Source organism: Tiliqua scincoides, chromosome 3, assembly GCF_035046505.1.
Source record: "Tiliqua scincoides isolate rTilSci1 chromosome 3, rTilSci1.hap2, whole genome shotgun sequence".
Taxonomy (NCBI): Eukaryota; Metazoa; Chordata; class Lepidosauria; order Squamata; family Scincidae; genus Tiliqua; species Tiliqua scincoides.
In genome coordinates, this window is record NC_089823.1 from 183,955,838 (window position 1) to 183,979,384 (window position 23,547).

At 41.4% G+C, this 23,547-nt stretch overlaps 1 protein-coding gene across 7 annotated transcripts in view; it reads right to left on the minus strand.

Annotated features, from left to right (window-relative positions):
* Positions 1–3,145: 3,145 nt before the first annotated feature.
* ADD3 (adducin 3) overlaps positions 3,146–23,547 on the minus strand; it is a 174,898-nt gene continuing 154,496 nt past the window's right edge. For 6 of the 7 annotated variants that reach the window (XM_066618832.1, XM_066618836.1, XM_066618833.1 and 3 more), the window contains 11 exons: positions 22,310–22,461; positions 22,074–22,154; positions 20,953–21,102; positions 18,167–18,310; positions 17,979–18,077; positions 17,421–17,600; positions 16,534–16,791; positions 13,337–13,456; positions 11,044–11,133; positions 9,959–10,079; positions 3,146–5,965 (listed from right to left, as the gene is read on the minus strand). In XM_066618832.1, the coding sequence (XP_066474929.1) occupies positions 5,670–5,965; positions 9,959–10,079; positions 11,044–11,133; positions 13,337–13,456; positions 16,534–16,791; positions 17,421–17,600; positions 17,979–18,077; positions 18,167–18,310; positions 20,953–21,102; positions 22,074–22,154; positions 22,310–22,461 (1,691 nt within the window). In that variant the 3' untranslated portion in view covers positions 3,146–5,669. Of the gene's footprint in view, positions 5,966–6,622; positions 6,719–9,958; positions 10,080–11,043; positions 11,134–13,336; positions 13,457–16,533; positions 16,792–17,420; positions 17,601–17,978; positions 18,078–18,166; positions 18,311–20,952; positions 21,103–22,073; positions 22,155–22,309; positions 22,462–23,547 lie in introns of all 7 variants that reach the window. The other variant, XM_066618839.1, reaches the window with a different exon arrangement.

Here is a 23,547-nt window from a genome sequence, read left to right on the forward strand (position 1 = left end):
AACACAGGAGGGGAAAGGTTCAGACTAAGGAAAGGTCCTTAGAGCAGTTGCCTAAGGCTCACTGAAACCTGGCACAAGGCCTGCCTGGATCAATTCATATACAGAAGTTCAGAGAAATCATCATGGATAACCCACTAATGTCTTCATGCAGGGAACATTCCTTCATTAAGGTCATGCACAGAAATTTCCCCTTTTGGGCCATTGTGGAAGGTTCCATGTTTCTAAAGAAACTTTTCACCTTAAATCCTAGACCAAAAGAATAGCATCTACAAAGGATAATGTGTGCTCTACACACTGCACTGAGCTACATCATTTTCAGGTTCCGATTTCATACCTCCTTGAATGTGCATCAGGCAGCTGGATCTGGCTGTTTCTCTCCCACACAGAAATACCATGCTGGTCTACTACTGCAGCCTGCAGTTGCTTAACAGTTGAACATATCTTAAAACCAGCTTTAAACTGGGGGATAATAGGAATATGCAATAAAAGGGGTAGGAGCAGGTCAACTGGGAGTGGTGAAACCACTGGTAACGTTGCCAAGATAGACACAGGATTTCAAAGGGAACCAACAAAAGCAACGGAACACATGTATTGACAGTAATGCTTGGTTACATTGCCATATAAAAAACAAGTACAATCAGGCAATCCAAAGATGGCTGGCAGTCATTTTTAGTTATAATTTAAAAATATTCAGCAGAAAGCAAGCTAGAAATGGACAGAAGTTCTTGTTTAATTCACTCAATTCCTTACTAGTTGAGATATTACCCAGGGAGCAAAGCCATTAACAATGGGTTGGTGGGAAGCAATGCCTTGCTCAATGATGTATGCATGTTTTAGAGTTGCACAGACCTGGATTGTTTTGTTCTTCACGAGTTTGTTCTTCAGGAGTTGGTGAATTTGCAACACTTGCAAAAACTGCAGTAACAGGACTTTAAAACTTTGTCCTTCTGACCCTAATTGCACACTCCCACATGCTATTTAAAAAATTGAAAGGTTCCCCTTCCCCCCACTGCAAATACTGCAGGGATTGAGATTAGAACCATGGTGGGAGCTAAATTCTAAACCTCTTCCAACCCCTGCTGCTGTTTCCTCTTGTTTTGCAAGCCTCTCATGTGCTATTTAAATGAGCAAACACACATAGGCAATTTCTGAGTTCTTGGAAACAGGACTGATGCTACCTTATTGTAGAAAACATGGAGAAGTTTGGTCTTCTTCTTGAAAGTTAATACTGTGACTTCCACTCCCCTCCAACCTTGTAGCTCTAAAGCCTGCTTCATTTGTAAGAATATCCCTGTACTAATACACTGGTCAGGAGAGTTTGAAGTGAAACCTACAGGTAGACTTAAATGTGTGGTAATTGCACATGTAGGCATGAGCTTACACTAGTGTGCGCTGCAAAGCCACCACTATAAGATGTGTGCCCAGCCACAACACATGCAATTAAAAGCTTACATGCAGGTTCTGCATTGAAATTTCAATTCAATTCCTGCTAATGTCTTCCATTTAGGAATTTTGTATGAAGAGGTCCTCAAATGGAAGGTACTCAGGCATGTTAGATGTGATAGTTCTGTAATATAGCCATGAGAACAACATGTTCAAAATAGAAATATTGTGGTACCTAACACAATTGGTAAAAGTAAGCATAATAATCTTAAAAGATTTACGGTGCAAATGTGTGCATCTGTGTTGGGAAGGGCAGAAATCCTCTGAGATAAACATTCCATTTCTGGGTTTCTAACTGAGCTGATAAATACAGGCATCCCAAAAAGCCAGCTGTTCTCTTTCATCTGTTTGAAGTGCAGCTGGAATAATGCCCACACAGCCTCCACCAAAATACTTTCTTTGAAAGCAACTCGCTAATTGTCTTTCAAGGGATTAATTCCATATACATGAAGAATGTGAAAGGGAGCTGATGCCACCTAATGGTTATGGGCTGCATAGCTTTCCAAAGGAGGATCAAATTAAATGGAGATGTATGAAGCATGTACCTGTCTAATTCTCCTTAAACAGTAACTGTAGTTACTCTACTCAAAAGTAGATATGGGGAGGGTGGAGACAGAGGATTAACCCTTTCCTCTTTGATCAGTTTCCTGTTGAAAACTGCTGTTCTCTCTGGGTAAGTGCTTTCTTGCCCTGTTAATAAACCCATACAGGTATATATATTTTTATCCAAACAGCAGCTTCAAAGTAGCAATTTTCACTGGGTAACCGATGAGGGCAGAAAGAATTTTAAAACAAGACAGAAAACAAGACAAAAACCTTTTTCCTGTATTCTTGATCTGAACTGGGTCCCCGCCACTATTCCCTGTAATTTCATTGAATGTATGGAGCTGTATGGTGGCTGTCCAGGGGCAGCTTCAGAGTACTTGGCAATGACGTCATTGTGAAGCTCCAGAGCATCCTGACAGAGACCACACAATTAAGTGCTTAGTTAGTGGGAATGCTTAGTAAGTAGGAATGCTGGTCTTGGCCCCCGAGTCGCTGTTTGAGATGAAGTTTAAAAATGCATTCAGACACCTATTTTGGCCTCAAGGTTGCACATACATGTCCATAATTTCCTGACAGGAGTTAACAGCAGAGATGGTATACTCTGCTCTTAATTGTTAGTAATGTTTGGAATGTCTACATAACCAAGCAATATTTTGGAACTTGAGTGAACTGTACTGGTTACAGAAGTCACACATCAACTCAACCGCTTTGCTTCACAGCCTTTATAACAGATGCTGCTCACAAACTTTAAAGCTTTCCTGTTGCACCTGTAAATCTATGGATCTAATGGGACATCTGTATTAATTATACAGGATTCAATATGAGTGTTCATGTATAAAATGCAAATACAAATTTATAACCCCCTTGATGCTACATAAAAGTAGGTAGGTAGTGATAATTGCCTTTTACATGTTTGCCACACTATAATTTGTAACAAATCTAAGGTTTTTAAGGTGTCACAAGACTCTGCTGGCTTTGCTGCAACCGACTAACAAGAGTACACTTCCTAAGTTTCTTTCTTCAAATTCTTACTCTCAAATTATTCTCCTCTTAGCCTGCTAGCTGCCACTGCACAAAGCACCTTCTTCAAGGGTTTCAGTGTAATGTCCTCCTGTGTTGAGGAATGCTGTAAAGAAAAGAGAGTATCCAAAATCCATCTATTTAAAATACTGTTTATTTGTGATTTAACATTAATTAGCATTACATCTATGAGCAATTTCCAACAACATTTATATATTTTTCCACAGGACACAGAGTTGGCTGGCTCATTCTTTCTGCCAAAGCAAGTAAATAGAGGCATTAGCAAAAAAAGGTGCAAATAGTTCACGGTTGCATTTTTAAAAAATATTTATGCACATTGCATTCATTTAGATTTTTTTTAAAGTTATGAAAAAGCATAGTTCACAGGTTACTGTTTCTACATATGTTGTAATACAACACAAAGAATGTAGAACATAAACTAAGTTAAGCAACTCAGAGATTTCCACTAATTTTTTTTAAAAACACACTGATTCCAGTATTTTGCGATATCTAAAATATCATTTCCAGAGTCACTCCAGCACTGCATTGTCACACTTACACAATCAAAGCTAACCAGCCCTGTAACATGCTATGATCAGTTTTTGCATGCCAAACCACGCCCCAGCCATATTTAACTATCTATATAGGGTATATTTTTCAACTGGCAATCTGGGAGTCGCATTGCTATTTGAGATTTGTTTGCTCTTTTGGCTATAGGTGTATAAAGGCTAGCTCAAAGGCCAAAGGTTAATTTTCATGTTTATTGTGTATTTACAGGCTTTTTCTTTTTTTAAAAAAAGTCCAAAACAAAATAAAACTACCAGCAAGAAGGAGCAAGTGGCAGGATCAGCACCTACATTGCTAGATTAACTGGGTCTAAGATTCCTTGAGAAGGCAAAACTCAGGTTAAATGGTTCTCCTAAAAATCAGGGGATAAAATGTGGCACTCCAAATACATTATTTTATCATTTTTAATATGGACTTGTCCTACCATCAATTTAATAAAAATACCCCCAAATCCATACAATATATTTTATGAAAAATAGTCCACAAACTACTACTCTCTTCAGCTCCACCCCCTTAAATCATTCATTTCACTTTCCCTTTTTCAGTTTCGTCTCCTTCATTTGGTTATGGAACTTTCCAGATGATCGGTTTATTGTGCAACGTATATGCATTTGCTGCATGGGATCCAGTCTCCATCTTTCAAGGAAGCACTTCTGTTGTGGGGATATTGCATTTGCCCTGCACTCAAATGGCAATATAAAGTTGCTGCAATGCCATTATTTCACAACTAGAGGGGCCACAGCCATTTGGAGGGCTGTCTAGAACGTGGCAGCACAAATGTCACAGGCACAGAGTATACAACACTGTCCTGATGACAAGGAGCACAAATTTCTCATCCTGTGGCCTTGCTGGACTGTGACCCTAACACCAGCACTCTACCTGCAAAGCACTTACACAGGAGCTGAAAACAAGATTTTCCTAAGGCAAAGGGTGAAGAAACCCCTTGTTCGCCTGACCAACAAGTCCTCAAGACTTTGCCTTGAGAGTTCAACTGGACTCACTGGAAGACGAACCCACAAAAGGCTAAAATGAAGCTGGGGCATGCTTTGAACAGATCTTCTAGATAGGCCCTATGTTAACAAGATTAAGTTTCTTCATTTAATAGCGATACCATGAGGAAAAAAAATACAGTAAGATTTAAACCTGAATCCAGTTAAATTTAAAAGCTTCCAGCATCCGTTATCAGAGCTTCTGGATTCCTGAATTATATTTAGGTATACTCTACACCAAGCATCCTTAAATATGCTCTATTGTTAAATGCTTGGTTTACATGCCTATAATACTTCATACTGAGTGGTATACAAAAATTTTAACATATAAAATTCTTCTCTGTTTTTGCCATAGTTAAACTAAGTTATCAATGTTAAGCATATAAAATCCCCTTTATTGAAAAATAAGGGCTTCTCCCTGCCCCCCAACTGATAGAATAAAAAAAGTTTTCAAAAATTATATCTTACTAAAATGAAGTATTTGGCAAAAAGTTATTGTTGATGAATGCAGTCTTCACAGAGTCTGTAAAATTCCAAATGCAATTCCTTTTACGGTTTCCCTCCCCCAATATTATGAGCCAGTGTATCATAATAATTATAGGTGACCTACTCTTGACAAGGTGTGTGTGAGAAGCATCCTCTGAGGCAACAGGGATAAAACAAATGCTATGGTCGAGATCACAATACAAAGTATCATCCAAATACATGGTGAGGCAGTAGATTAAAAAAACAAACATTATCTGATAACTCAACAGCTACCTTAGTGAAACTGTGCTGAAGATCTTCTAATCTAGAAAAATCTCTGTGTACGGTTTGCTACCACAAAGGTATTTGAAATAACTATAGTGCTAGATTGCAACACCTGCCAGTGTTAGTGTGTGTGGTGGAACTACGTATTTCAAACCCTCATGGCAATTCTTATTCACACTAGAGATGAATTCTTTTGCTAAATTAAACATAAAATGGTTTCTATTTCAATTTTTTCCAGTTTTGTTCTTGGGTTAAGGCCCAGTTTACTGCACAACCCTACCTAACTGGAACATGTTAATGGGTGACTAAAATGTGGGTTTGAAATGTGTTATGTAGCCTCTGAGTGAACTGCACTCAGGCTTCCACTTTTTCCTTCTTTTTGTTCTTTTTCAGGAAGGATGGAGTACGGAATTTCTTCTTCTTCTTGGATGGTGATTTGGAGGGTGAGCCCTCAGGGGAAAGGGCCTCCTCAATCTTTTCAGAGGTTTTAATGGTAATTTCTACATTCTCTACAGTACTAGTGGTTAACTGGCTGACTCTCTGTGCCAGATCTTCTTCCATCTCATGCATGTCTTCTTTGCCATTCATCACCACGGCTGGCATCTCCAGAGAGATGAGGGTAGCATCTTGTAGGTAATCATCATGATTTTCTGAAGAAAAGTAAGGGGGAGGGATTGTGTTTTATTCTTTGTTGCACTTATGGCTTTGCAAGAGTTCTGCACAGGGTCAAAATGCAAACTCTGATTGAGACCCCAAGAGAACAGCTACTAAAAGGCAAGTATTTGGAACTGGGCTCCTTCCCCAACCAGTATTCCATTTTCCCTCTTTTTTGTTTTAAAGCAACCAAAATTTTAGCCATATTCACTGTAGGACATATGGAGCCAAGGTTTTCAGCCTGTCCCTCTGATCAGAAAGATGATTACAAGGAGAGCAACATCATAGGCTGATTATGTTAGCCTGGCATCCTGAGCCAATATATACACACAGTACTGGGGGAAAAACAGTTATTTTTTCCAAAAGATACAAGCACAAATTGGTGCTGGAACAGCAAATCAACACAATGTTGGTACTGTTAGTAAATGAGCTGTTCTGAATATGAAATCATAGCCAAAATCTATCCAATACTGAGAAGATATCAGGTTCCTTAGTTCTGGTAAGCCCAGAAGGGTTCTTAAAGATATGAAAGCCAGTAAAACAAAATTCTAGCCTTCACCTATTGAGAAGGTTACTTTCCATTCCTAATCTAAAGAACTGCAAGGAATGGCACAACAGGCTCATGGTACTGTACAGGACATTACATTGAATACCTTCTACTTTTTCAGGGACATTTTGCGGGGACTGAGTTTGAGAATGAATTTGTGAAACAGATGACCCATCATCTGAGAATAATTCCTGATCAGCATCTGTAGGATAAGAGCTGAGTTAGTAGAAGCCATGCCAAAAATAAGCTCAAATGCAAAAGGATCAGTGTACGTTAGTACATACAACACAAGCAACTCTGCAGGCTTGACCTGCCTGTGCTACTGTCATCACACACAGTTAGATGTTTCAGTGTTCATTCTATTAGTACTCTATAGTTATTAACATGTATACCATGACAAAAATGGTCCAGATATTTAAAAGATAGCATTCCATGCATATTTTAATCATGGAACCTACTGTGCAGAATAGACAGAGCAATCTATGCAATGTTAGTGCTAGAAATGCTAGTGTTAGACAACAGTAAATTAGTCATTCATGGAAAAGGTACTAAAGAACTTTATCCAATGCTTTTAATGAAGATGGTGAAAGATTTGTTGAAATGTAATATTTTTACCTTTGTATCTTTATGCTTTCAAAAGTAAGAAATTGGCAAGTTAGAACACTGCCAACCATAATATCAAAATTGTAGGAAATATGAACATACTATTAGAAATATTTATGTACCGCTTTCCAATAAAATAACTGAATGCCTTCCTGCTCCAAAAGGACTCACAAACTAAAAATTTTGCCAGACTGTTTTGCTTGACAAACTATGAATCTTGGATCCTTACCTTTAGAGCCTGCCATTCGCACTAATGAACATACACCTTTATACTCTTTAATAGTTTCTAACATCTTCAACCAATTTTTAAGACTGTTGTTTTAAGTAGTACTGACATACTCTTATGTCAGTAACATGCAAAAGCAAAGCAAATGCACAGCAAATGCCACCAAATGCACCTGATTGTGTTATCTTACTGTGTAGATCTCTTTATGGTTTATTTTCTAAACTGTGGAATGTTAGCTATGCATTTTTATTCTGTAATTTTCTGAAGAAGAAAAATAATAATTGCCCCAAGTTCTAGAGCAGCCATTTTCAACCTTTTTCAGCTTGCGGCACACTGACAAGGCACTAAAATTGTCAAGGCACACTACCAATTTTTTACTCACATTAAATTATGTATTATTTCCCCAGGAAATATTCCTGGGGAAGGGGGTGGGGTGGGGGAGGAGAGAGAGGTGCCAATTGCCTGCTTGTGTATTTGAGAAAAAAGAGTGCGACCAAAAGCCCAATCCTATGCATGCCTGCTCAGAAGTAGAGCCCATTATAGTCAATGGGGCTTACTCCCAGGTAAGTGTGAATGGGATAGCACCCCCAGAGACCAATTCTATGCATGCCTGCTCAGAAGTAAGCCCCATTATAGTCAATGGGGCTTACTCCCAGGAAAGTGTGGATGGGATAGCACCCCCAGAGCCCAATCCTTTGCATGCCTGCTCAGAGGAAAGCTCCATTATAGTCAATGGGGCTTACTTCCAGGAAAGTGTAGATAGGATTGTGGCCCAGTGCCCTTCCTCTACAAGCTCCGAAGTGCAGGGAGGGTCACTTTGGGGAGTTGCAGGCAAACTGGCAAGGAAAAGGGATTTTCAGGGATCCTGAAACCTTAGGTTGGGGGCCTCAGCAGACTCGCTCACTATGTACCTGCTTGCCTGCTTCTGGCTCCCTCTTCTCACTCACTCTGCAGCTCCCACCTCCTGGCTTCTCCAGGCTTCCCTTGTTGGCCAATCAGCAGGCAGGCAGGCAACAACCTCCTTCGTGCCCAACCCTATGCATGTCTACTCAGAAGTAAGCCCCATAGTAGCCAACTGGGCTTACTCCCAGGAAAGTAAGGATCAGGTTGCAGCCTGAGTCGGGCTCAGTAGCAGGAGCAAGCTCCAAGCGGACTCTTCAGCTGCTGCATGGGATGCAAAGCAGCCGTGACCAGTCCCTTCCCTGGCTGCTCCCTTGCTTGTTCTGCCTGCTGCGGGAGGCTCAAAGCAGCCGCTTCACCTGCAGCTGCTGCCTGCCTCCTCTGATCCTGCAGCACACCTGAGGCAGCGTCACAGCGGTTGAAAACCGCTGTTCTAGAGACACCAACAGCATGTTCTAGGAATTTCAAAGTGAGAAATAGAAGTGGTGCTGAATGGCAGTTAGGACGGGCAGGATGGGTCAACATATGGGTAAGCATATGAATGAAGAAGTGGAAGGACAGCAATGCAGCAGAGAAGAAGGGGGATAAGATGGCAAGTGGAAGCTGAGAAGTGAGGATGGGGGAGTCTGTGCAGGGTTTCATCGAAGACTAGAAGGTGGCCATATGATACTAAGGAGAAGGCGGGGTGGGAGATGGAGCATTAGGGTGGATAGCTTCATATACTGGGGATGCTATCAGATCCAGTTCTATATTTAGAGGCCTAAGTAACCTTGGTGACATAAGGCACTTTTCACTAACTAAGGCTGGTGTGCTTGTTATGGTCTTTCCAGGGCAGCTTGACCACAGTTACCCAATCTCAAATCATCCTGTCTGGATTACCTCCAGGCATGGTGCATATGGGGTTGTCCTTGAAGACAGTCCAGGAACTACACAGCTAATACAAAATACATCAGCCAAATTACTAACTGGGGCAACACATATGAATTACACTTTGCTAGTTTTACTAGAGCTGCACTGATGCCCAACATGTTTCTGGTCTCAGTTCAAAGCGCTGGTGTTATAAAAACTTAAATGATATGGAACAACGGGATCTTAAGATCCACACTCTCCCAGTTATTAAGAGGTTCCTCTGAGGACCTCTCAGGTTTCTTCACCCTCTTGTGAGGCAAGGTGGGCAGTGACCCTGCAAGGGTCTTATTGGTCACAGCATCCCAACTCTGGGACATTTTCTCATGTGGGCTTGCCAGGCAAGACTCCCAATGTTCCTGTACCCAGAAGAAGGTCTTTTATTTGCCCAGGCCTTTGAGGTATCAAATTCAATTGTATGTAAACTGGCTGTTTTTAGATTATATTTGCTGATCTTCAGGTAAATAACACAAATTTATTATGAAGTGGTTTTAAACATAACTACTCTGGAGAATGATAATCTGAAAACTGATACTAAAAAGTGTGATGGCATAAATTCAAGAAGTACAGTTCATTTCAATTGTTAACTTCTACACAATAAGTGTCCACAAGACTAAGACATAGCAGGAGGAGAGTTCTCCCTAGAACCAAACCAAGTGAACAGACCTGAAAAAGGTGGAATTATTCAGACAGTCATTACTCCAAGTAACAGCTCTTTAGAATTCAGTTGCAATTGTTTTAACATACGTTTACTCCACCTAGAACTCAGCCTGCTTACAAAAACATTTAGATGATCAGAACACTGACCGTCCACTCCCTGCTGCTTGCGTTCGATTGTCCGCTTGTACTCTTCCAGTTCTTTCTCCGTGAGATGACTGAATGGGTTCGGAGGTGCGTGTGGGGCATGCTCATCTTCAAACTGCATAGGCTGGAACAGAAAATAAATAATCGTAAAGAAAAAGGTAACTACAAAAAAATCCTAATCTTGTTTGCGATAAAGTTCTTCAAAACAAGAATCCAAGAGTTTAATGCAAATCTAGATGACATGAACTACCTCAGTTAACAGGCTACTGAATACTCACAAGCCCTCACAGGTGCAGCTTCTCAACTTTAAGACAAAAAGAAGTTTAATGATGAATCCCCATACTGAAGGATCTAGACTCATGGTTCCCGAACTTCTTAGCACCAGAATCCACTTTTTTAAAATGACACTATCAGGATCCACCTAGCTTTATGAGCCTACAGAAAAAGTTTGCCTTATCAACTGCTCAAGCCTCTCTTTTTATCCTTTTTACTATGGTGGGTGGGGGCGCTTTCTTGCACATTTGTTGAGCTTCATGTTCCTGTGCCATCCTGCATGTGCCAGTGGAGTAACAGCTGGAGCAAGTAAGCCCAGCACAGGGATGGAGTGGGGGGAGGGCAGAAAAGGGAGATAGGGCAGGGGGTGGGTGGACTGAAACTGAGGGGGTTCGAATTGGCAGCAGTGGCGCATGCAGAATTCTGACCTTCCTGGGCCTGATCCATCTGAACAGTTCAACACAGATTTGTGCCAGTGATATTGCTGGTACAGGTCTGAGTTGACCACTGCAGGTGCTGGGGCTTACCCCAGGGCAAGGGGACAAAGGTCCCTTTATCCTGAGGAGACCTCCAGCAGCCACAAATCCCCTGCGGGATGCACTGTAGCCAGCACCAGTGACCCTGCATCGCCACACTGGGATTTAGGTAGGATTGAATTGTTAGAGATTTAGGCTGCAATCCTATACGCATTTACCTTTGAGTAAATCCCACTGAACTTAATGGGAGTTACTTCTGAGTAGATATGCATACATTTGTGCTGTTAATGAACCAGCTTCAGAAGTTATGCATTTAACTAAAACTATGAGTTCACTTACAGCACCAGGCTTTTTATCCACCACAATTCCAGCAAGTAACTGTGACTGGGGCCCTGCAGTCTTTAAATCATACCGGTTTTGCTCCCGAATCTAGAGAGAAGCAAAAATGGGTTCAAAGCATTCAGAAACTCTGTTTCACAAATTCAACTCACACTCAACAGAAAACAGACACAAGGGCTAATCAACCTACTGTTCTTGAGTCTGTTCTTCTACCGTGCTTTTATTTTGGCTTATCTAATGAGAAGCACTTGCAAATTCTTGGACATGACAAATACAAAACATTTTAGGAAACAGATCTAAATGTATACCAATATTAGCTTGGCATTAGTCTTCTTACCAGCATATTTGGTGGGTGTGGATTTCTGAACCAACAGGTAGTGAATTACAGAAAGCCAGGAATAGTCAGGAAAAAAGTAGTGCTAATTTACACTTTTGGCTTGAAATACGTTGGCAAATTACAAAGGCATACAAAATTGAGGGTCAGAAGTTTTTCCCAAACTTTATGGTGGTTTGATATGAATTTGGGGTGCCAATTCCAAAAATGGCATCCGTTTTGCCCTATCACGTCTAGTTTTGGAGATATAGTATAGCCTCATTAGTGAATGGTTCAAGCAGTTCAAACCAAGCTGCTTGAACCATTCACTAAAGAGGCTATGCCATGTCTCCAAAACTAAACGTGATAGGGCAAAACAGATGCCATTTTTTGAATCGGCACCCCAAATATACCCAGGAATTGGTGTAACGTTTAAGGAAACAAAATGTGTGTTTGGCCCGCGTTATCACTTATATTGCACTCTCTTTTCCCCTAGAGTAGTGCTTCTCAAACTCTCTGGGAGTCTGAGAAGCACTGGTAAGTTTTGATGGGGCGGGAACCGGGATGGGGGGATGTCCTGATGGCGCCACAGTGATCATGGTGCCGCAGGCACCCAGGCGCATTTAACATACCTGAGGGGACGGTGCAGTCTCCTGGAGGGTCCTGGAGGCTTGCAGCCCCCTCAGCGAGCCTCCCCTCCACTGCAGTGGGCTCCAATTTGCAGTCGAAGCCCACTTCTGGTTTCGGAAACTCCATGTTCCAGAGCTCTGACTGCAAACTGGAAGTAGGCTTTGAATACTATCAGAGCCCACTGCTGCGGAGGGGAGGCTTGTGGAGGTAGCTGTGAGTCTCTAAGACCCTCCGGGAGGTTGCACAATTCCGCCAGGTCTGTTGAAATGTGCCCGAGTACCCGTGGTGCCACGATCACTGCAGTACCATCAGGGCACCCATTTATGGGTCACTCCCTTTAAGGGGAAAGTGACCCAGTTCAGTTCCAATGGTGGGTTGTGACCCACCACTTTGAGAATCACTGCTCTAGGAGTCTTTACGTAGTCCTAAGCCCGTGCAATCCATGCAGACCAGGTTCTAAGCTCAGTTTCCGCTGTACTGTTATAATAACAGTTGCCTTCTTTGATGAAGAACAATTCTGCTGATTCGATTGTCAGTGTTTGTACATCCAGATAGAGCATGTTGTTACTGCAGAGGGATTATCATTTGTTGCAGCTAGCAGCTCTGGCTATACAGCTCTATCATGTGCACAGTTCATGACACCATGCACAAAAACTGAAAAACAAATTTCCACTCTGATGCTAACAGTTCGCCTGCTTCAGTCTGTCCAGAATTGATAACACTCGTATAGACATCAATGGCTATCTGACATTGATGTGTTGTTCCTTTCCAAGAAGAGAGCAACCTTCCCTGAATGAAGCTAAACCAACCCTTTGATTGCTAGCAGATGCAAGAAAGAAATTCTTAGAACTTCTGGATGAAACACTGTATTTGGCAGTACACTAGTATCCTAGGGTGGAGCCTGAATTGGCAGGAGAACCAAAGAATGCACTGGTAAGAGAAAGCAGCAAGTAGTCTGGGGGATCAGGGCAGGCTAACTCTTGTGAAACTGCCTAGCTCTTCCTTGAAAACAAGAGAGAAAGGAGCAAAAACTCCAAAATAGTAAAAAGTGAAAAATAGCGCAGGAAAAACACACTCCACCTTAAATAGATTTTCTATCCTCTGATGAGGCAATTCTTGACAGAGTTTAAAACCAAAAGGTTTCTCAGAACAAATTTATGGAAAGTTTTAGCAAGTTCTATGTGCTTATTTGAAATCCAAGACGCCAATTTTTGTTAAACCGCATTATGTTCAGATGCTGACAAGTATTCTTTAATATTAGAATAAACAAACATGAATAGAGCAAAGATGCCACTTTACTGGCTAATGTCAATAAGCAAATAAAACTGATCTTCATAAAATCTGCTTTACCTTATTTCTTTTTTCCAGTACATCACTTGGGTTTGTATTCAGAGGAACAAACTGGTTTGGATCTTCAATTTTGATTGGAGTTCCCCCACTAACCTTAGATGTGTCTTCAGCTTTTATCCACTAGGGAAAGAAAAAATTTTGGATTACAGGAAAATAGGAGACTGTGTTCAGAAGGGGAAGTCAGGAATTAGAAAAGACAACAGGGACTTGCAGAACAAGAGGGTTTATATTCAGCTGCGTAAATGGCCCACTAATTGTACTTTACCAAATCCCTGAGCTGCTCAGTACATTGTTTCATAAAGAAATTCGTTCATCAATTCCATAATATCTGCATTGATTCTCTAGAGTGAATGACTTCTAGCTATTTTAAAATTACAAGTAAAAAATGAGGTTTGAATAGGAAAGATTTGATAAATTTATTGTAAATATCTTCACTGCCAAAATATTGTTCTGTAGAACTAAAAATCTACTGTATTCCTTAATTCATTATCCCGAGGATGATTTTCATTTCTAATTGCAGGTATTTTTTATTGTTCAAAGCAGGCTTTTTTAATGCGGCTGCTCATTGAAAATAACTCAAAAGCAGAGATAAACTGCTCAGTCACTACCAGGTGGAGTCAATCTTTTAAGTTAGGATGCTGAAAACTTCAAAGGGTAGAATTTTACCATCTCAAGGAAACATCTAGATAGCCTGCATAAAACCAAATCTTATGTGAAAAAAGTGAGGGAGAACATTATGTCTTTGTAGCAAGATCTTATTTTAGAAAAGTTTTATAGGGTGACTATTTAGATTGTCCTGTAGAGCCTTTCTTGAATAAAGTCTTGGTACAAAGTTTCCTGGTTTAGGATGACATAAACTAAATCAATAGCATTCAGTGTCACCAGCAATGGTTTTGCTTGCAATCTTCTCTTTAACCTAATCTGCATTTCCTCAGCAATAACCACCCTTTGGATCAATGGCCAGTTTTAAGTCAATCTTGCTTGCGTGCTAAGTTCTCAGGAAAGTGAGCTAACTACCAGCTACTGCGTAAGGGAAAGTGTGGGATGGAGGAAAGGTGTATGAGTTTATTCAGATAACAATCTTGTAGACTGAAAAAACATATTGTAAAATATGTCTTAATTGTGTTGTGTTGATATGCCAATAAAGGTTTCAGACAGACAGACAGAAACTTTAGGGGCAGGGAACCATTTAGTTTATTTTGCTATGTTTAATGGTTTAATAAACCATTTAGTTTATTTTGCTATTCACTTTGTGAATGTATCTGTTGAAAAGCAGTATACAAATTCTTCTTAATAAAAGTAATCATAATCCATTGAAGACATATCAAAATATATATTAGACCTGTTTTAAAAGGCAGTGGCATGCAATGCCATCTGTGCACAATGACGGGGGAATTAATCTCTGCAGATGGGAATAGCTGTGATGCAAAATAGCAGCAACACCCCCCCCCCCGGTTAAAAAAATAAAAAAAAGACTAGAAGTTATGCACTCCAATCCACAAGAGGGCGCATACACTGTAAGAAGTGACTTATGAGGAGGTTGAAACTGACTGTATTATGGGTGCAGTGGTTCCCAAACTGAGGGTCAGGACCCACCAGTGGGTCGTGACCCAATTTTGGTGGGTCATGAAACTGTCATGACCTACCTATGAAAACAAGCAACACGTGCATGTTTACTCATGAATAGGCAAACGTGCCTCAGTCCACTTTGAAGGGGAGGCTGAGGGGAATGCAATGCCATCAGAATGGTCCCAATCTGATGAATGCAAGCCCCCCAAAAATCTCGGAAGTTTCTCCCTCCAAACTGACAAGGAAACTGCATTGAATCCTATGAAGAGCAAAACTGAGCCATACATGCTCCTTTACTTATGTGTAGGCAAACACACCTCAGTTTTCCTCTTATCAAAGAGGAACACAAGGTCAACAGAATAGTCCAAATCTAATGAACATGGAGCTTAAGAAATGCATTAGAATTTGATTCCCTCCACCCCATCATAGTAAAAAGGATAAAAACAAAGGCTTGAGCAGCTGCTAAAGTGAAACTTTATTTTTAGTCTCAAAGTTGTGTGGGTTCTAATAGAGTGGATCTCAGTGCTAAACAGTTTGGGGACCACTGTTTTAAAAAGTGGGTCTCGGTGCTAAACAGTTTGGGGACCACTGGTGTAGTGTAATAGGTAGTACTGTACAGAAAAGTTTTCTTGAGGAAGGAGATCTGGTTCCTGTGCAAAAAGTAGGCAACAGAAGCACATTGGTGGTGCTATGAACCATCTTGAAAGGCTGGGAGAAGAGAAGAAAAGGCTGTACAAGGGAGGAGAGATAAAGGACAGGATAGAGTGTAGGCAATGAGTTGGGAAAATTCAGAGGGTTTTGCGAAGAAAAGAAACCACTGTAAGACAGGAATGCTGCTCCTATTAAAAGCATTCTGATATATACAAACTTGGAAATATTTTCTCTTTTCTACATTTGAAGCCCCATGCTACTGAAAGGCAGTGGAATGCACATTCCGCCTGCGTAACCTCCCTTATGGCTGCCGCAAATGTGACTAGACAGTGTGTGTGAGCTGGCCACTGCCATAACAAGCCAGCTCCATGTGCGAACAGACTTTGGATACCTGTCGGAGGAGATGAGCTGGCACAGGGGGTTGGAGGGAGGCAGGGAGGGGGGTTGAATGGGGTGGGGGAAGGGTGGAAAGAGGTGGTGAGGAGAGGGGCAGATCAGGCCCAGGAGAGGATAGGATCAGTGGAAGAATCAGTAGCGCACACCAAATTCTAAGCCCCACCCTGATCCACCCTCAAGGAGCGATGGGGATTTGCACCTGCAATTTGGTTGGTGCAGTTCCAAGTTGTTTCACAGTGGCTGCTTGGGCAAGGGGACAAATGTACGCTTACTCTGATACTCCAGCAGCTGAAAATCTCCTGTGGGATGCAGCGGAAGCCATGCTGGTGCCAATGCATCACTACACGGGGATTTAGGTAGGATTGGGCTATTAATCTCCTATCAGATTCCTACTAGAATCTTGCCCATGGTTGCATACTACTGGAGACCAATGAAACCTGAAGCTGTGTGAAGAACTGCTACCAAAGTTGGAATCCAGACTTCTTTACAGCTCATTTTCCCCAAGGCAACTGCAATTTCATAATACCCAATTCCTCCTTCCATTTTAGGATGTCCCAAGCCCATCTCTAGGAGTTGCGTACTGTGGTTTTAGTCCGGGGGCTCGTTTCTCCATTCCGAGATTCTTCAGGAACATCAACTTTCAAATATGTGTTTGGGGAATTCAACCATCTTGTCTTCTCCCGTTGCTGTTTTTGTGCTAGGAATTTGAGAGGGGAAATTTGGACTGAATCATCCTCAAAGGAAAAGGCAGTCACGGTGGCTGGGATCTCAACATCACTCTTGTGCTTGAGCTTCTCTCTCACTAAGGGCTGTCGATAAGCATAACCAGTCCTGTAGCCCTGTGTTAAGAGTAGGAAAAATACTCATTTAGACTGTTATACCTTGAAGGACATTAAAACATGGGTATAAAATTAATCTTGAATCACAACTGATTTTCAAATGAGTTGAAAATACCTCCAAAAAAATACCTAGGTAAACTTCAAAGGTTAAACACAAATCCGCTAAGCTGCTCCCAGCACCAAATTAATGCTAGCCACAAAAGAGGCATTACAAACTTGGACTTTAACACTCTCTCTCCTTGGTCTACACTGTGTGGAGCAGACATCACTACCACCCTTATGAGCCATCACTGTACCAGCCTGATGCACAGATGGAACAAAAGGAGGTGTGTCAAAATTTTGACATGGCAATTTAACTATTGCACAGCCCATGACCCACTGACAGGGTAGAAAGCATTACAAAAAGAGGTTGTAAGAACTTCCGTTTCCAAACTGCTACCTTAGACAAGTCAGCCAAACCACTCTTGATTTTTCAAAATAACCTGGACTGGTATAACGTCAGATTCTACTTAGCACAAGTTGGTCTTCTCTTCTGACCAAGAGAAGGACCCCCACCCCACCCCCACAATCCTATAGGAAGGAAAATGTTCAGAGCACTAAGAACTTGCAGATTTGCTTTGTGCACACACCAAGTTGTCCAGCATCCTCATCAGTGCTTCAAACTCTTGTTCCCCAACTTTCCATTTGAACTGAGAAGACATATTAACTCCTCCTCCTCCAGTTGCTGCCACCTGGTGGGTGTAAGGTTTATACTTCTGCAAGTCTAGGATAAGGAGATTGTCTATGCCGCCAGCAGCTAAGGCATGTACCTGTAACATAAATGATTATAATTTGTATTCCTGCCAGTATTATTGTAAAGCTGAAGAAGCAGCTTATTTACATTTTCTAGAAAGAAAACATTTGTTACTAGTGCATTTCCTCTTGATACATATATGAAGTTTTCTTTAAAGTGCACTCTCTGCTAGATGCTAGGACACAGGCATGTCACTTCTCTATACCCAATATCATAGCTAGCATGTTTAAACTTGTTTTCTGTCATATGTAATATAGCAGTGACAGAAAACAAGTATCCCCTTTATGCCATGGACAACCTACAAATAACTGCTCCAAGAAGCAAATTTTATTGAGAAAACACACACAAAAAATAGTGTTTTTTTTCCAAAGCCCTTCTTGTACATCACTCTTACCTGTGATTCACATGCTTTTTGCACATTGAAGATATAATGGAAGGCCTCTTCTAATGTCTCTCCCAGTGCTACTACCCCATGGTTTCTCAAGACCAGCACCTAAGAAACAGAGGCAGTTGTAAGTGACAAACGGGGAATGACTTGGAAACCTTGAACACACACACACACACTGAACTAGAGCAGAATACCTTACAGCTTGGTCCAAGAACTTTCTGAAGTTGAATTCTTTCTTCCTGCTCATCTAGAGATCCTTGATAATTGTAATAGGCAATGTCTCCTAGAATCAGAGCCTCCTGAGAGATAGGAAGGATTCCACATTTCATGGAAGAAACCTGTTTCAAAGCAATAGTATCTGTGACTATGAATGGAATTGTTCTGTGAATTTATTTCACAGCTGTTCCAAAGAAGCAGAGAAAGTACATAAAGAAAGTGGATGATAATCAATAGGGTACATGAGCCGTGGGGATGGACTGACACCATACAAACTTGGGGGCAAAGGAATGGATTCAGAATAAAGTGGAGTGACTGAATGGTGGGTTCCAAGCAAAAATACAAGTTTGCTTTGGGTGTTCATAGTGGACATTTTGGAAGCCATGCAGAGATGACTGCATACACAGTGTGCTAACAGAAGAACATAACTTGGAAACTGTATTTGCTCTTCCCTTGCTTACTGTAATAAAAGAGACCTAATGTGAGACCTAATGTTCACATTCTATAGAGTGCGGTGGTAAGCTGAGACGGTAGAATTCTGAACTGCTCCACTACAGACTGTAGGTGCAAAGTTGTACTTTATTTCTCGTGAAAAAACTTCACTTCATGTAGTAAATGATCATGCTGAAAGTTCACAACAAACCTCTCCCTAATTTGATGGTTTTGCTAACATGCAAATTTTGGTTTTTTGTTTTTTTTTTGCATGGGAAAGGATTCAAAAATATCACTCCTGAAGTGCAACAGTGTAGCATCCTACCACCACACTGTTGTGTGGAGATTAAGCCTTCCAGATACATTGTACATTACATTAAAAATATATTCCTCTCTGGCACTACCATCCTTAAACACTCCACACATTTTAAACTGTTTCTTATCTTTCAGCCATGCTGTGCGTATAATTACTACTGGATTAGCTGCTTCTATACTAAAACTCTATTTTGATCCAGGTACTTTGACTCATTAACTGGGATGGGCTGAGATTATGAATTTGTGCGTTGTACAAATTCTCCAATATACAACAATCAGATGGCGTAGCTTAGTCTGGATTTTTAGGGGATGATCTTTACTATATTGCTGTTAATTGTTGTATCTACCACTGTGAAAATACAAGGCACAATAACATCACTTCCTTAAAATTGGTGTCAGCCTCAGGAAGGCTCAATTATTCAATGACAACATGGGACTGATTTCAGGTCTGCATAATTTGTAGGCACACAAGGATACGGTGAATGGGAAATTGAAACTGTTTAATCTGCTTGGGAGATCAAAAAACCACCTCATAAGAACATAAGAACAGCCCCACTGGATCAGGCCATAGGCCCATCTAGTCCCGCTTCCTGTATTTCACAGCAGCCCACCAAATGCCCCAGGGAGCACACCTGATAAAAAGAGACCTGCATCCTGGTGCCCTCCCTTCCATCTGACATGGCCCATTTCTAAAATCAGGAGGTTGCACATACACATCATGGCTTGTAACCTGTAATGGATTTTTCCTTCAGAAACTTGTCCAATCCCCCTTTAAAGGCGTCCTGGTCAGATGCCATCACCACATCCTGTGGCAATGAGTTCCACAGACCCACTACCCTCAACCCACTACTGCAGTGGTTTTTTAGTACCAGGACACACTTTTTAAAAATGATAAACTGTCAGGATTCACCAGAAGTGATATTATTAATCTGAAGTGGCGTCATGGCTGAAAGTGACATCATCTATTTAGGCCACAATCCTAACCAATTTTCCAGTACTGACAAAAAGGCAATGCAACTCCAAGGTAAGGGAACAAACAATGCTCTACCTTGAGGTGGACTCCATGACTGCCCCCCAACTGCAGGATGCAGCATATGCCCCACTGGCACAGCTATGCCAGTGCTGGAAAGTTGGTTAGGATTGTGCCCTTAGGCTTAAAATCTAAGCTGCGATCAGCCTGAGGTCCCATTACACAGTGCACTCATGCTATTATTTTGCATAGCTCAGAATTCAAACATTCCGGGCAGGAAGTCAAAGCAGAATGTAGACTTGGATCCAGCCAACCATACAGCCCTCCCCCCTTTCCAGCATTCCATCTTTCTGTTTATTCTCTTCCACTGGGAGTCCACCCTGCCCAACAGCTCTGCACCCTGTATTTTCAGCTCTGTGTTTTCAATGGCACCTTACCCAAGTGCTACACAATGCACCTGAAATTGGCTCAAATTGTCCCTACCCACTGTTTGAGAAGAGCTGCACTACTGGATTGCTGTCTTGATTAAAGATTTCACAATACAACAGCCCAAAGCATGACCATATACAGGTGGGGCCTTGGTATCCACAGCGACCTTGGACCCCCACCGTTGTGGATGCCGAAATTCATGGATAATCAAATCCATGATCAGCCCCTCAAGCCCTCTGAAGGGCACCCTCTGGAGGGCTTTCTGAGGCCCACATAGGCAGTGCACATCTGCGGGCTTCAGAATGGCTCTTAGAGTTGAAAGAATGCAACTTTCAGTTTCCCAAGGGAAACCAGAAGCAATATTTTTAAGGCATTCTAAGGTCTGGGGAAGCACTTCAGAAAGCCCTCAGGAGGGGACTGGAGAGCAGCTCTGGTCCCTTCTGGAGAGTTCAGGTGGGGTCCAAGTCTGGCCCAACGTGGGTCTGGGAGAACCATGCTGAGCCAGATCCAAGGATATAAAATCTGCAGATAAACAGGCTCCATCTGCAACAAACTATGCTTCAGTTTCATACTGGATATTTAAATCTTTATATCATGTTAGGAAGACAACAAACTTACAGCTGCTGTTGCTGGAGTGTGTATGTGAATTGCACATCGGACATCAGGGCGCATGGAGTAGATGGCTGCATGAGGGCTGAATCCTGCACTGTCAATGCTTAGATTGGTACTTCCTTGGTCAACCACGTCTCCTAGGATATTTACTTTTACCTGGAAAGACAGGTCAGGGAAACTCCTGAATTTATTTATTTAAATTAATTTCATGCCTTTCCCTCTGAATTCCCTTTTGACTGCAAGTAACCGAGTAACCAAATTCAGCTTGCCTTGAATAGGTTGTATAGTTCCTCAGATATCAAAGTGGCAAAGAAAAAGATTAATATTGCTGAAATTTGCAACTATTTAATGAGCTTGATGTGGTATTTTAAAGTCATCTGAACTTATTCTGTCTCAGAAAAGTCTTTTAGTATTAATGTTTTCATTTTAAATCCTATGCAAGTCCTGCCTTACCTAAAAAAGGGACAAACTCTTAGAAGAATCGCAATTCCCAGGTTTCATAATAATTTGGTTCAGAATACAATCCCAGATAATTCATAGCGCTTAGTTACATTACAACATGAGCACCATGGCCCAAAGGATGTAAAATCTAAACTAAACTAACTTTAATCAGACTAAAATTAAGCTGAAAGTGCCAAGCACATGTGCCTCCTTGGTATGTTACATGCTGCAACGACAACACCACTGGGTACCAGAAACCCTGAGTAATTACATGTCCAAGGGCTCTCTCTCTATCACTGGAAAACATTTGTCAGGTATGACTATAAGCATGCGTGTGAGAGATGGGAAGAGAGAATAAGAAAGCTGACTGTAGAAGCACCTAATGAACTAAATGTGATAAGGTTTTAATTTTCATTCAGGCCAGTTAAAAATGCAAAAGCTTGTTCAGAGGGAAGTTATAGCTGAATGGGAATGGTAACTTTAACCCAAGTGGAACTTGAAACAAGTCCGAAGAACTCTGGCATCTGGGGAAAAGGTATAACTTTTGTTTTGCTAGATTGCGGAATTTAAAAAATCTCTTGAGTCATACACCCTACATTTCAGCATTGTACTTTAGGTCAACAGCCAAAAAACCCTCTGAACACGGTTTTTATCCTCTAAATTATCTGTTTCTGTTATGCACATACCAAATTGGAGGCAGAAGCTTCAGAAAACGACAGGCCTCTTGGAATGATAAGAATATGATCATGTTCTTTGCTTACTCTTACCTGGAAATGAAGAGAAAATGATTATGGATATACTGTACTACCAAAACTGTATGTTTATCCAGAAAAACATATACGGTTAAAAAAGGCTGAAAAGTTTAGATATATCTTTCAACATACAAGGAGAGAACAATAAATGTAGTCTTAAGGATACTTACGGTTATATATGAATTTGCCAAATGCCCCCATCCAAATAAATCTGTCAGTCTGTACAAGCTGGCTAATTTACAACGAGTAAGCTTCTCTCCCTTAACAAATGCAGTGGTGTCTATCCCAGGTAGGTCATTGATGGGGGTAACCAAGCCAGAACCTAAAAACAATAGCAAAAAAAGGAGTAGCCAAAAGGCAAGCAATAGTCCATTACAAAAGAAGCACAGAACAAAGTTTAATATTGAACTGGAACTTGATAACACTGCAGTGAGTTCCAACGGAGAACTCATGCAGGGAAAGCGCCCTACAGGTAGACCACAGCTGTGATACAAAGATATCTGCAAGAGGGATCTGAAGACCTTAGGATTGGACCTCAACAGATGGGAAACCCTGGCCTCTGAGCATCCCGCTTGGAGGCAGGCTGTGCAGTATGGCCTCTTCCAGTTTGAAGAGACACTTGGCCAATAGACTGAGGCAGAAGCAAAGAAGGAAGGCCCATAGCCAGGGAGACAGACCAGGGACAGACTACACTTGCTCCCAGTGTGGAAGGGACTGTCACTCCCGAATCGGCCTTTTCAACCACACTAGATGCTGTTCCAGAACCACCTTTCAGAGCGCGATACCACAGTCTTTCGAGACTGAAGGTTGCCAACACTTGAGTTCCAACATCTTTCCAATAACTTGGTAGCTAAACTACAGCAATACCTCCCCAAACACTACGTCCTTTAGCATTATTTCACTGCACTGCTCTTTGTGCTGAGTGTTGTTACATGGTGAATACTTTATTTCTGCTTAATTCCAGATGTGCAGAAGATATTCATTTAAACACAGGTACTTAGGTGCCTGCGTGGAGAGCAAAGGGCCAGACTAGTAATGTGGCTATTAAGAGGGCTGCTGGCAAGAAGCCAGATATGAAGGCCACATTTATGGTACCTTACTTCAAAGGGAATGTAATATTCCCCCCCATGCAATTAATCCAAGGAATTCAATGTTCCAGATTTGAATTGGAACTTGTTTACAGCTTAAATGTTAATGTAGTTTTCACATCTCCAAGAGGGAGATGAAGTTTTCCAGCTCTGAATCATGCTAGAACAACACAGTCAGTGGTTTATGACCCTAGCTACTTCCTTGGACTCCTGAGTTTGGAAAGCAAAGAAAGTTTCATACCTTCAGGTGAATCCTCAGGATTAAGTTCAATCTACGAGGCAATCCAGTGGCCATCCCCAACTGGGTAGCAGCACAAAGG